The sequence below is a fragment of the Grosmannia clavigera genome (genome assembly GCF_000143105.1).
Source record: "Grosmannia clavigera kw1407 unplaced genomic scaffold GCSC_108, whole genome shotgun sequence".
NCBI lineage: Eukaryota > Fungi > Ascomycota > Sordariomycetes > Ophiostomatales > Ophiostomataceae > Leptographium > Leptographium clavigerum.
Window position 1 is genome coordinate 866,228 of NW_014040837.1, and position 12,031 is coordinate 878,258.

At 58.4% G+C, this 12,031-nt stretch overlaps 4 protein-coding genes across 4 annotated transcripts; 2 read left to right on the forward strand and 2 right to left on the reverse strand.

Moving 5' to 3' along the window:
• Positions 1-335: 335 nt before the first annotated feature.
• Positions 336-1,994, reverse strand: CMQ_6978 (alpha beta hydrolase fold family; the record flags this gene model as incomplete). The annotated part of the gene is made up of 1 exon (XM_014320664.1): positions 336-1,994. One exon carries the CDS (start codon positions 1,992-1,994, stop codon positions 336-338), a length of 1,659 nt encoding a protein of 552 aa, XP_014176139.1.
• Positions 1,995-3,667: 1,673 nt separating this feature from the next.
• Positions 3,668-9,175, forward strand: CMQ_6699 (RNA-dependent RNA polymerase; the record flags this gene model as incomplete). Its single annotated transcript, XM_014320385.1, has 4 exons — positions 3,668-6,534; positions 6,604-7,324; positions 8,061-8,194; positions 9,118-9,175. The coding sequence occupies 4 exons, from the start codon at positions 3,668-3,670 to the stop codon at positions 9,173-9,175; spliced, it is 3,780 nt and encodes a 1,259-aa protein (XP_014175860.1).
• A 73-nt stretch (positions 9,176-9,248) lies between these two features.
• Positions 9,249-10,211, forward strand: CMQ_6799 (uncharacterized protein; the record flags this gene model as incomplete). The annotated part of the gene is made up of 3 exons (XM_014320485.1): positions 9,249-9,596; positions 9,807-10,015; positions 10,097-10,211. The coding sequence occupies 3 exons, from the start codon at positions 9,249-9,251 to the stop codon at positions 10,209-10,211; spliced, it is 672 nt and encodes a 223-aa protein (XP_014175960.1).
• Positions 10,212-10,520: 309 nt separating this feature from the next.
• On the reverse strand, positions 10,521-11,843 carry CMQ_6758 (26S protease regulatory subunit 8; the record flags this gene model as incomplete). Its single annotated transcript, XM_014320444.1, has 3 exons — positions 10,521-10,546; positions 10,636-11,544; positions 11,609-11,843. The coding sequence occupies 3 exons, from the start codon at positions 11,841-11,843 to the stop codon at positions 10,521-10,523; spliced, it is 1,170 nt and encodes a 389-aa protein (XP_014175919.1).
• Positions 11,844-12,031: the final 188 nt, after the last annotated feature.

Genomic DNA, 12,031 nt, shown 5'->3' on the forward strand with positions numbered 1-12,031 from the left:
GTAAAAAGTTTGGCCTACCCGATGTAACGCTTTGATCAACGAAATATCGTACGGATAGCCAAAAATTATCGTACAGTAACGCTCTTCTTTAATAGTGGCAGCACAGACGGATGGTGTACGTGACAGATATGCTGCCGTACATATTGTGTGGGAGGCAGCACAGAAGCAGGAGGCCTAGACGGCAGCCCGTGACTATTTGATGCCATTCGCCTGTTGATGACGTAAGCAAAGCGGTACCACAAACTTATAAAGCCGGGTCGTATGGGAAAATGCAGGCGGCGCAGAAATGAGTTGAAGTGAATGTATTGAAAGCTTTATGCTATAGGCTATCTCGGCTACAAAAAGTGCTCGATGGCAGCCCAGAAGGCGGATGGGTTTTCGTACATGGGCAAATGGCCGGCCTGGGCGACGATGCGGAAGTCAGCACCGGTGGGGCCGATGGAAGCACGGAAGCCTTTCATGGCCTTGGCGAGCTTGCCCTCCTTGCCGCCATCACCGGCACCGGCAACAAGCAGGGTGGTAGGCTTGAGGGTGGGAGCCTGGGCGCGCATGTCGTAGTCCCAGAGGGCCTGGCAGCCATAGCGGAAGCCATCGATGGCGTTGGCAGCGACCATGGCGGTCATGTGGGCGACGACCTGGGGGCGATGCTCGAGGGTGTAGGCATCAAACCAACGGGCGACGGTGGCAGGGGCGAGCGTGTGAATGCCAGAGCCCGGGCCAGAGCCGGCGTCGCTCTCGGCCAGGGCGATGCGGTCCTTCCAGGCCTGCGTGTTGGCAGGGCTGCTAGCGACGTTGAAGTCGCAGGCGACGAGACGGCCAGCAAGTTCGGGGTGGCGGAGGCCGAACTGCAGCGTTGTGGCACCACCCTGGGACACGCCGACGAGCGCATGCAGCCGTGGAATGCGGAGGGCTGCGAGCAGAGCCGCGAGGTCATCGGCGAGGCGAGGCAGCGTTGCCGGCACGGCGGCAGCGGGCGGCAGGCTGTGACGACCGCGAGCATCGTAACGAAGGATGCGGTATTGCGGCCGAGCGGCACGCAAGAGAGCGACGAGGTCGTCCCACATGTGCAGCGACGTCAGCAGCGAGTTGCAGAAGGCGATGGTGGGCGCATCGGCAGCCGGGTTGCCCTCGAGCACGTACGGGATCTCGAGACCGTCATGAGGCAGCGTGACGAATGAGTGTATGGCCGGCACGGTCGGAAGCGTCCTCGTCTTTTTGTCGGCCGAGCAAAAGGCCCGCGTTGCCGGCAAGGCAGCCAGCGAAGTCAGGTCACGCGGTGCCGGTCCAAAGATGTAGAAGAGGCCATAGGTGCGACGAGACTTGCCGGCGACATAGCGGGCAAGCAGGTTGACGCATCGTGGTGTCGCCATCGAGGCCGTGTGCTCGGGTCCGCCCAGCCCGTTGTCGCGGGCGTACTCGTGCAGCGAGAAGAGCCGGATGGCCGACTTGGCCGCGTCCGTGTCGGCGTCCTCGCCCCAGGTCCGGTATAGCCGGCTGCGCAGCCAACCGGGCACGCGGGCCAGCTGCGGAAAGTGCTCCTCCTCGTACCAGCGCTCTAGCGCGGTGGCTGCTTCGGCGTCGGCCGTGTTGAGCGTCAGCTCGACCGAGACCAGCACGCGGCCGGCTGCTGTGTCGTCGTCGACCGGCAGGTCCTCGGATGCCACAAAGCCGGGCGCCTGCTGCGTCAGGACCTCGCGGAAGAAGTAGCGCGTAACGGCCACCTGGCCGATCGTCTCGGCCTCACGTGGGCTCCGGTTCGCCCGAAGGTCCAGGTACGTGGCCGTGTTCAGCAGCGCGAGGTCGCGGACGTCATAGGCGGCCAGAAAGGGCGGGTCGAGCCCGTCGGTGGCCTGGTACCGCAGCCCGTTAGCAAAGATGGCCGGAAGGCGCAGGCGCGTCGGACCGTGCTCGTTGTTGTACCACTCGTGGAACTGGTCGAGCGAGAGGCCCGGCTTGGGCGCCATGGTGACGTAGAGCATGCCGGGGAGGGCCATGTTGGGTGGGTTGTGGGGGTTTGAGGGGTTGAGGGGAGTTTGGGGTTGGAAGATACGAAGACACGAGAGACAAACGGATCAGCCGTCTGCTGGTTTACCTTTTAGAGTCTTGCTGAGGAGAAGCCCTGCCGAGGACAGTCCTGCTTAAAATGCCGTCTCCGAGAGAGACGGCCGGGCGGACAAGTAAACGCTTGAGCTAGTAAATTACGGGCCAGAAGCCCTGCCGGTTAGCGAGCTCGGCAGCTGTATCGGGCGGGGCTGCGGCGGGTAAGAGTACTTCCTGCCTCTAACCGAATTAGTGCAGCTAGCAATACTGCTTGGTTGGGTGCTACGTGCAATGGATGCGTGTTCGTAACTACGACCGATATTCAGAACATGCCTGGGAGAGAATATGTTTCAGTTGGTTGGATTGTGAAAGCGGATTGGATATGAAGACAAGAATTCTCGGCTTTGCAGTGAAATTGTTTGCTGTGTCTGTAAGCATTGTTTGGAAAGCATTACTATTCGTACTTGGAGCCGATGTCTAAAAGGCTATCATCACACATATACAGAATTCAAAGATATTCCATAACACAAATTGCCCAATTTATCATAGCAATTGCCAAAGAGAGACTTACTTACATGTACACAGGCCGCTAATTTACGAGTATCTTGCCTAAACCATATATCACAACGCATACACGCAGGCTACGATTCAAAACTGCGAAGACATTGACGACCCTTGAAACCATATGCGAACACAAATCATTGTATAACAACGAGAAACGGTCGCTTTCACTTTGTCACTCGCCTGGTCACTGCTAGAGTAAAGACGAATAACATCGGGACCTAGTAGTGATATAAACTTCTTCGCATAGTATGGACAAATGTCCTTGTCTCCTCGGAGTTTGTCCACAACTGCCTCGTCCTTATACATAAGATCTACATGTCTCAGTCCGCCTGCAACTGGTCAATACCACTACAGCCTCTCCTAGAATGTCTTCGCCTTATCAGCCTCCTCCGCGAATCGGCTTAGCCTCACTTTGTGATATGCTTAGTAATCAATCTGCCTCCACAGCACCAGTAAAATCGCGTGGTCCAGCAGAAGGTGCACCGCGTCGCACTTTGTTCAGTCGTTTGACTTTGGACCTGCGAGAACGGCAGGAACGACAGCGGGGAAATTGGACCGGCACGGAAGGCGGTCAATATGCACGTCACGACCATTTTCCGAGATCTTCCAATCTGGTCCTAATCGCTCTATTCCCTGCCATAAACACTGCATCATCCCACCCACACCTTCTAGCTGCTGCCCGCTTTCTGTCCCGCACCAGTGCCGATGCGCAGCCTCGCGCCGTGGATATCACTTGACCGAAACACTTCCTGCACCCTGCACTCTGCTGTCTGCCAATCTCGGCGTCTCCCTACCCTCCCCTTGGTTTTTTTTTCCTTGATTTGTTGACCCCTCCTGCAAACAGCCCTTCCTTCACGTAACATATCTCCCGTTTCTCAGCGTCTGCAGCCGTGGAGGCCTGCATGGACACCAGATATCGGGTATTTATTCCTGCTGCTGCCCAACCTCTCCGGACACATCCTGCTCTCGTTCATCTCATATTTTAGATTAGTTTCGAATACCTTCCTGCTCATAACACTCTGCATTCAACACTTGGAACAATTGTCCACGACTCGCATCTGCCATGGAGGTCTTTATGACAAACCTGCCCGCGCAGGGCAACTTTGGAGATCGCGTGCTCCGCGAACAGCTCAAGCCTTTTATGAAAAATCTGGCCATTGCCGAGAAATCATTTAACTGCGAAAAGCCACTGAACCGGAAGCACGGCACTATAACCTTCCTCAACGAGTCCGACGGCCGCAAGTTCCTTCAGTTCTACGGCGAGTCCAAGCTGCCCCACGGCCGCACCGCCTCGCGCTTGAAAATCCTCGGTGCCAAGGTCTTGTGTCGGCTGAGCCAGCGCCAGCCAAACACCTTCACCCTGAAGCACCTTAGGGCTGAGGTAGACAAGCCTAACCGCCCTCCAGAGGAGCGGCGTGGCGGCTATGCGGACTTTCTCCCCTCATTTAAGCTTCATTCTCTCCAGTGCGGATACTACCGCTACAACCAGGGCCGCCTTGAGTACGTCCCTGAGATGAAAGAGGTTGGAGAGGGAGCGGTGACGTTCGGCAAGCGGTATCTGACCGTCGACATTTTCCGCGATTCTGAGTTTGTCAACGAGTCCAACCTGCTGTACATTCCTCTCGGAACCATCTACGAGATCGTATGGTCAGCGAACGGTGAACTGACCCTCACCCTCCAGTCCGCGCCGTTCATCTTCGTCGATACCGAGTTTATGCAGCAAAGTGGAAGGGTCCGCCAGACACAGCTGAGCCCCAAGCATGCTGAGGTCGGGGGCACCTGTCTAATCTACCGCATCAACGTCGACCCCGTGCAGCTGCAACGCAAAATGGATTACCTTAACACTATGCTCACCGTCACGCGCTACGATGTTAGCAATCGCCTGGCGCCGCCCATCGCAGACAGCCTGAAGAAGCTCCACGCCAAGCTCGCTTCCATGTTGACGTCCTCGAAGCTGCCCTTTTCCATTCTTTTTCAGCTACAAGCACTGGCTTGGAACGCCTTCCTTTACCCTGACACCGTCGCTGACCTGGCCTCAGAGCTCGTTGTGCTCCAGAAAACAGCACCTGTGTCTGTCGACGCCATGAAGATGCTATTTACCGATATCGGCTGGCCTACCCCCAACGACGCGGACCCCAGCCAATTCGAGGTTCCCGCGCTGGTCGCTCACCTCCTCAAGAAGGAGAGAGAGATCCGAAGCGGTTACGCCATTCGTGAGGGTCTTTTGAGCCCAAGTGAGAATTTGGCGCCCATCTGCCGCGTATCGGTCACGCCCACCCGAATTCTGCTGTACGGCCCCGAGTTTGAGAAGAAGAACCGAGTGCTGCGCAAATTTCCCAATCAACACGATTGCTTCATCCGTGTACAGTTCTGCGACGAGAATGGGGACAGTCTACGCCTCCTCGGAAGGCGTACCAGCTATGAGAAAGTGTACAAGCGCTTTATCGACATCATGAAAAACGGCATACAGATTGTGGGCCGCACATACAAGTTCCTCGGCTGGTCGCACTCTTCCCTTCGCGCGCATAGCATGTGGTTTACGGCGCCATTTATTGACGACACTGGCCGCCTGCAGACGCACCTAACCATCATCTCGACTCTGGGCGACTTCGCCGGCATCCGCTCACCGGCCAAATGTGCCGCTCGCATTGGTCAAGCCTTTTCGGAAACCCCCTATGCGGTGCCGCTGAGCGAGCACAAAATCAGTGTGATGTTGGTAGATGACGTCAAGTCAAAGGATGGAAAGCACGTTTTCAGCGACGGCGTCGGGACCATCTCGCTGGACGCGGCCGCCGCTGTCTGGAAGTACGTGCCCAAGTCCAAGAGAAACCCGACCTGCTTCCAGGTACGGTACGCAGGAGCAAAGGGCATGCTCTCTCTGGACACGCGCCTTCAGGGCTCGCAGATCCTGTTGCGGCCGTCCATGATCAAGTTCGAGAGTAATGAGACGGAAAACCTGGAGATATGCGACGTGGCTAAGGCCATGCCACTGTATCTCAACAGGCAGATGATTAAGATTCTCGAAGACATGAGTGTGCCGCGCAAGTGGTTCCTGCGGCTGCAGAACGACGCGTTGCAGCAGCTGCGGTTGATTGCTTCCAGCGCCTACAACATGGCCTACTTTCTCAAGCACCAGTCTGTCGGCACGTCGATCAAGCTGCATAAGTTACTGCTGTTGACTGACAAGCTGGGCTTGGACTACCGCACAGAGCCGTTTCTGCGGCGTGCCGCCGAAGCGGTGGTCTTGCGCGAGCTACGGCTGTTGAAGCACAAGGCACGCATTCCCGTTCCGTTTGGCATCACGCTTTTTGGCGTCATGGACGAGACGGAATTCCTGGCAAAGGGCCAGGTGTACGTGACATTCGAGACGAAGCAGGGCTTAAAACCACAGCGGTTCGAACAACCGCCCGGACACGCGGTGTACTTGCTGGTGACGAGATCGCCCGCACTACACCCCGGCGACATCCAGTGGGCTTGCAACATGATCCCGCCAGAGGGGCATCCTCTGCGCGAATTGTCGAACTGCGTTGTCTTCAGTGCCAAGGGTGCGCGTGATCTGCCTAGCCAGCTGAGCGGCGGAGATCTGGATGGCGACATCTTCAATTTGATCTGGGATCGAGAGGTGTGTCGGCCGGTCGAGCTAAAGACATATCGCGCCGCCGAGTATGCGCGGGTTCCGCCGCAGAACATCTGGCGAGAGGTGCAGACAGAAGACATTGCCCAGTTCTTTATTGATTTCATGAAGACGGATCATCTGGGCACCATTGCGACGCGCCACATGATTCTGGCCGACCAGAAGGAGATGGGGACGCTCGACAGCGACTGTATCGCGATGGCGGAGCTGCACTCGACAGCGGTGGACTTTTCGAAGACGGGCATCCCGGCAGATCTCAATGAGCTCCGGCGTGCATCCCCGTTCCGGCCGGATTTGTGAGTTGAAGCTGTGTGGGATGGGAAAGGGACGACGGGGAACTGTGTACTGACAAATTCTTTCTGCAGCCTGGCCCCAGGGTCGTTGGTCTATGTGCACAACAAGGCAGACATCGAGTTGGAAAAGTACGTTGCGAATAACGAGCGCGATGTGCACGCCGAAGCGCTGGATGGTCCGGCACACAAGTACTACAGGTCAGAAAAGGTTCTGGGAGTGCTCTACCGTGCGGTGGATGAGCGCAAGATCTGGTACACGGACATCCACAAAGGCGAGTCAGAAACGACAACGACAGACGGAACGGGTGCAGGCACGGTGTTGGACAAGCTGCGAGAGTGGGCACGGAAGCAGTGCGCAGAGCTGGGCTGTGACAGCTGGCATGAACGGCAAGAAGAGGCGGCTGGAATTCGGTCGGCGTACGAGGACTCGATCCGGTCGATGATGCATAGCAACTCGGAGAATCCGATGCAGCCCATCTCGGAGCTGGAGGTGTTTACCGGTGCACTGATCAGCAAGACGGGAGCGCAGAACAATCGACAGCGGGACCGATCGCGCAAGCTGCGAGAGGAGTTTGAGCGGATCTCGAGCTGGATCACGGGCCAGATGCGGCCGCGGGAACGGCAGCAGGCAGCAGACGGTCGCGACATGCTGGAATGGATGGAGCTGTGTCTGGCATGCGCTCACAGCCGCGAGGTGCGGGACGAGGATGAGCGGTGGGGGAACACGCGCAGTGATGCGATCCAGTCGTTTCCTCTGGTGGCGATGGCGGCATTGCTGAGGGAGATCGATTATGTGCGGAAGGTTCGGATGGAAGAGGGCGGCCTGGAGGCAGCGATGGGGCAGTTCTCGCAGATGGGGATCGGGAGGTAAAGGTGAAGAAGGGGAGCTGGAGGGCAGGGGAAAAAGGGGAGATTGGGGAAGCTGGGGATCAGGAGAGCAGGGGAGCAGGAGAATAGGGCGAGCAGGGGGGGGAGGGGGAGGGTCGACCGAGGGATTTTGGGCGTCAGTCTGCGGTGAGTTCTGGAGCCGGCAGAGTCGGAGGTGTTTGCGGTGTCGTGTACGTGGCAGTCTGGAAGCCTGGAGGAAGAAATACTATGTGTCACCGCCTGCAGGTGAGCAGAATGACAGCGAGATATGTGCCGGTGCAGCTGGATGTTACAATGGGTCGCAGCGGATGGCGGAAGAAGAGAGGTGTGAGGGAGCGAACGGGGCGGATCACTGCGAGCTGACAAGGTGTGCATCCGGTCGGATGCATCTGTCCCCCTTTTTTTTCAATATCGCTATGCAGGAGATGTCTGTGCGAGAATCGAGAATCGGGCACACATACATGGATGATGTTATAAGTATTCGACGTCTCGACTGATTGCCAGAAGCCCAATGTGATAGGTTCACGAAAACCGGACGTGATAAGCCGAGATCCTTGCTTCCGTGACGTGGACGTCCACCGCAACAAAAATTGGGTGTTCTTGTTAATGGAGAGGCTGCGGAGCGCAGCCTCCTCTAACATGCCACTGCATAATTTATACAGAGGTTATCCCCATCGGGGACCCACAGCAGTGTTCTCGAACACGCCGGCCTGCTTCGGGCCAGATCCTCCAGTGGCGGCATGCGTGACGAGACAAATCATGCCGTAAAGCCATTGTCGGTGGGCGATGGTGTCATGTGATTGAGGCCGTTCTGTAGACGGTTGCCGCTGTTGCGTGTCGGGCCTCGTGGCGGTCGTTCTTTCCCTCACCGTCGCTGAGCGCGGTTGTTTGTTATTAATAAGCATGCATTTGCCCGCTACTGCAGCGCAGCAGAACCAATATTGGTTGATCATCTTACGAGCCGACGGGGACGGCGAGCCGGCGGGGAGCCAATGAGACTGACGGCAGTTTGCGGTGGACAGCCATGGGCCAATCCAGCCACCGGCCAGTGTCCCATCAGAGGGCGAGAAACGAGAGAAAACCGGGCACAGGACAGCGCCGGCAAAGCCGCGGAAGCCGGAAAATCGACCCTACAGCGCAGGAGGACCATCGTGCAGACAAGCGGCGGTGGAGCAGGAAGGGGGAGTGGAGGCCGGCGCGTGGACGAGCGACACGATGGGCGATGGGCGATGGACGACGGGAGAACTGGGGGGGCGGAGAAAGGCGGCGAGGGTCTCGGTGCGAGCTGCGTCACGCAAGAGGTCCAGAACGTCCTGCCAGCAGTCGATGCCAGCAAGCCAAGGACGAAAGCCTCCTTGGGGGCGACAGGAACAAGGCGCTTCCCTCGGCGGAAAAGACGAGACGGAAACGGGCGAGAAGGGACAAGGGCAGAACGCGCGTGTTCGCACAGCGGCCGATGAGCAGGCGAACAAGACAAGAGACGAGGGAAAAGAGACGAGGGAAAAGGCAAGAGGAAAAGACGGTCATGGCGAGCTGCAGTGCAACAGTCGGTCGGAGGGACCATGGCCACGAGAGACGTCTGGCAGCAGGGCGAGACGGACGAGTAGATAACGACCGTGTGTCCCGGCTGTTTTCCAGTCGTCTTTCTGGGACGAGCAGCATCTCCTTCTCCTCTCCCATCCTCTCGTTTGCATATACGCATATATCGTGCATATACAGGCCAGCGGTCTGCACTGTCGTTATCACCACCGGCTCTTCTGTCCTGACGGATCTCTGATTCCAACACCTACTACTCCCTCTCGTCGATCCTGCTTCTATTCCGTCTCGAAATCTGCACCGCTTCCGTCACCATGGCACCGCTCCTCCACTTCGACCTGCTCGACCAGAGGCAGCGACAGCAGCTGCTGCAACAGGCACAGGCACTCGCACGCACACAGGCTTTCCAACACGCACACGCACCGCCGCCCCAGCAGCCTCCCCGGCTGGCCTACAGCCGCGTCTCGGCGTCCCGTCCGTCGCAGCAGCAGCTGCTGCACGCACGCCAGGCCACGGTGACGACCACGGCAGCGGCGGGCTCGCACCACCTCTCGGGTGGCGCCATTGCCGGCATCGTCATCGGCTGCATCGTCGGGGTCCTGCTGCTGGCCTGGATCCTGCGGCTGTGCCTCAACCCACCGCCGGCTTGGCGGCAAGCCTGGGTGCGCGATGACGTCGAGACAGCCACCAAGAGCCGCCACTACAAGAGCGGCAGCTACAGCCACAACACGAGCAAGAACAACAGCACCAGCACCAGCAATAGCAATAACAACGGCAAAAACAACAGCACCAGCAAGAACAACAGCAATACCACCAATACCAACACCACCAACACCAACACCAACAAAGACCACAACGTCCACAGAGACCAGCACCGTCACCGGTCTCCTGCACGTCGTCACCATCGCCATCACAGCGATCCTGGTGATCGTGTCGGCAAGCACAACAACACTGCCAACACCCACAGACACACTCGCTCGGACGCTCGCCGTCCCGAGATCGAGATCATCCAGAAGCCGACGCCGGTCGTCGTGCGGCGCCGCAGCACCAGCCGCCGCCGGACAACCTTTGGCAAGGCCACGTACGCACCGGCACCACGGCCATCGTCGTCGTCGTCGTCGTCGTCACAGTCGCCGCCACCACCGCTATCTGGCCGTCGCAGCACCGCCGTGCGGGCATCCCACGGCGAACGCAAGGCAGACGACGGCCCATCAGAAACAGTGGAGCGGGGCCGCAAACCGAGACGGTTCTACGAGACCTATAGCGGAAGGGCGTAGGTGGCTCACAGAGAGTAGGAGGGATAGAGCGATATACGGATAGAAGAATATGTATGAGACGGATGTGCTGGATATGTGGGTATGCTGGGCATGGGAACTACCGGCGTGAATGGGCAGCCGAAGAGGATGGAGCCAATCCTGAGAACTCTGGAAGGAGACAGGACCTCTGACCAGGACAGAGGAATAATCATGTATCAAGACTGGAAGCACGTAACGGCACCTGATCAAATCGACGGGTTGAGAGGACGAAAGAAATACATCTTGGTAAAGCTAGTGTACATGACGTGTCCTTTGCGCCGAGTATGTGGTTTACTTCCAGAGTTTGCCGAGAGAGACTGAGGAGTTAGCGTGTGGGGGAGAGAGAGAACATGTAGGAAAAAGAGAAAAAGAGAAAAAGAAAAGAAAAGAAAAGAAAGAAACTCACCCTCCTTATCATCATGTTTGTTCAGGATCTTGGCCGTGGCCAGCTCAAAGTCCTCCTGGGTGACGTGGACGCGACGTTCGCGCAGGGCATACATGCCGGCCTCGGTGCAGACGCCCTTGAGCTCGGCGCCGGAGCAGCCGTTCATCTTCTCGGCGATCTTGGTCAGGTTGATGCCGCGGGTGAGGTTCATCTTGCGGCTGTGGATGCGCAGAATATCGGCGCGGGCCTCGACGCTGGGCGGGGGAAACTCGATCTTGCGGTCGATGCGGCCGGGCCGGAGCAGGGCCGGATCCAGGATGTCGAGCCGGTTGGTGGCCATGATGACCTTGATGTTCTTGGTCGGTTCAAAGCCGTCGAGCTGGTTGAGCAGCTCAAGCATGGTGCGTTGCACCTCCGAGTCGCCGCCGCTGCTGCCCTCGACGCGCGACGAGCCGATGGAGTCGATCTCGTCCATGAAAATGATGGAGGGCGCGTGCTCGCGCGCCATCACGAAGAGCTCCCGCACCATCCGGCTGCCCTCGCCAATGTACTTCTGCACCAGCTCCGAGCCGGACACGCGGATGAACTTGCAGTCCGTGTGGTGCGCCACCGCCCGGGCCAGCAGCGTCTTGCCCGTGCCCGGTGGCCCGTACAGCAGCACGCCCTTGGGCTGGGCAATGCCCAGGCTCTCAAACAGCTCCGGGTGCTTCAGGCCGAGCTCGATCACCTCCTTGATCTCCTTGATCTGCTGGTCCAGCCCGCCGATCATGTCGTACGTGCTGTCCGGCACCTTCTCCACCATCATCAGCGACACCAGCGGATCGACCGACGATGGCAGCATCTTCTCCAGCTTGTAGCTGTCCGACAGCAGCGTCACCCGCTTGCCGACCGTCAGCTTCGCAATGTCCACGCTGTCCGCCACGTCGACCACTGTTCCGTCAGCACCAGCCCAGACGCCACACCATACAGACACTGCCCATCCACGCCCACTCACCGTATTTGCCCTCTGGATGCACCTTGACCAACACCTTCTTCGTGCCCATCACCTTGACCACCTCGCCCACATAGGACCCCGCCTGCTGCAGCAGCCCGAGCTCCTCGCGCAGCAGCCGCACCCGTGAGTTGTAGTCGTTCCGCTGTGCCTCCAGGCGCCGCAGTACGGCTTGGCCCTTGAGGATCTCCAGCTTCATCGCCTCGATCTTGTTGTGGTAGTAGTTGTCCAGCGACATCGTGGGCGAGGAGTATGGGAGGCGGGCCGAGGCGGCGGAAGAGTCGTTGGTCACAATCGTGTCGGCCCTCTGTCAATCAGCTCGCACGCTGCTCGTCTTTCGTCTGTCGGCGTTCGCGGTCGGGTGTCGAGTGCGGAATGGATGGATCGTCCGTTGTCTTGCGACTTGCCCTTCTTGCCAAGGCAAAT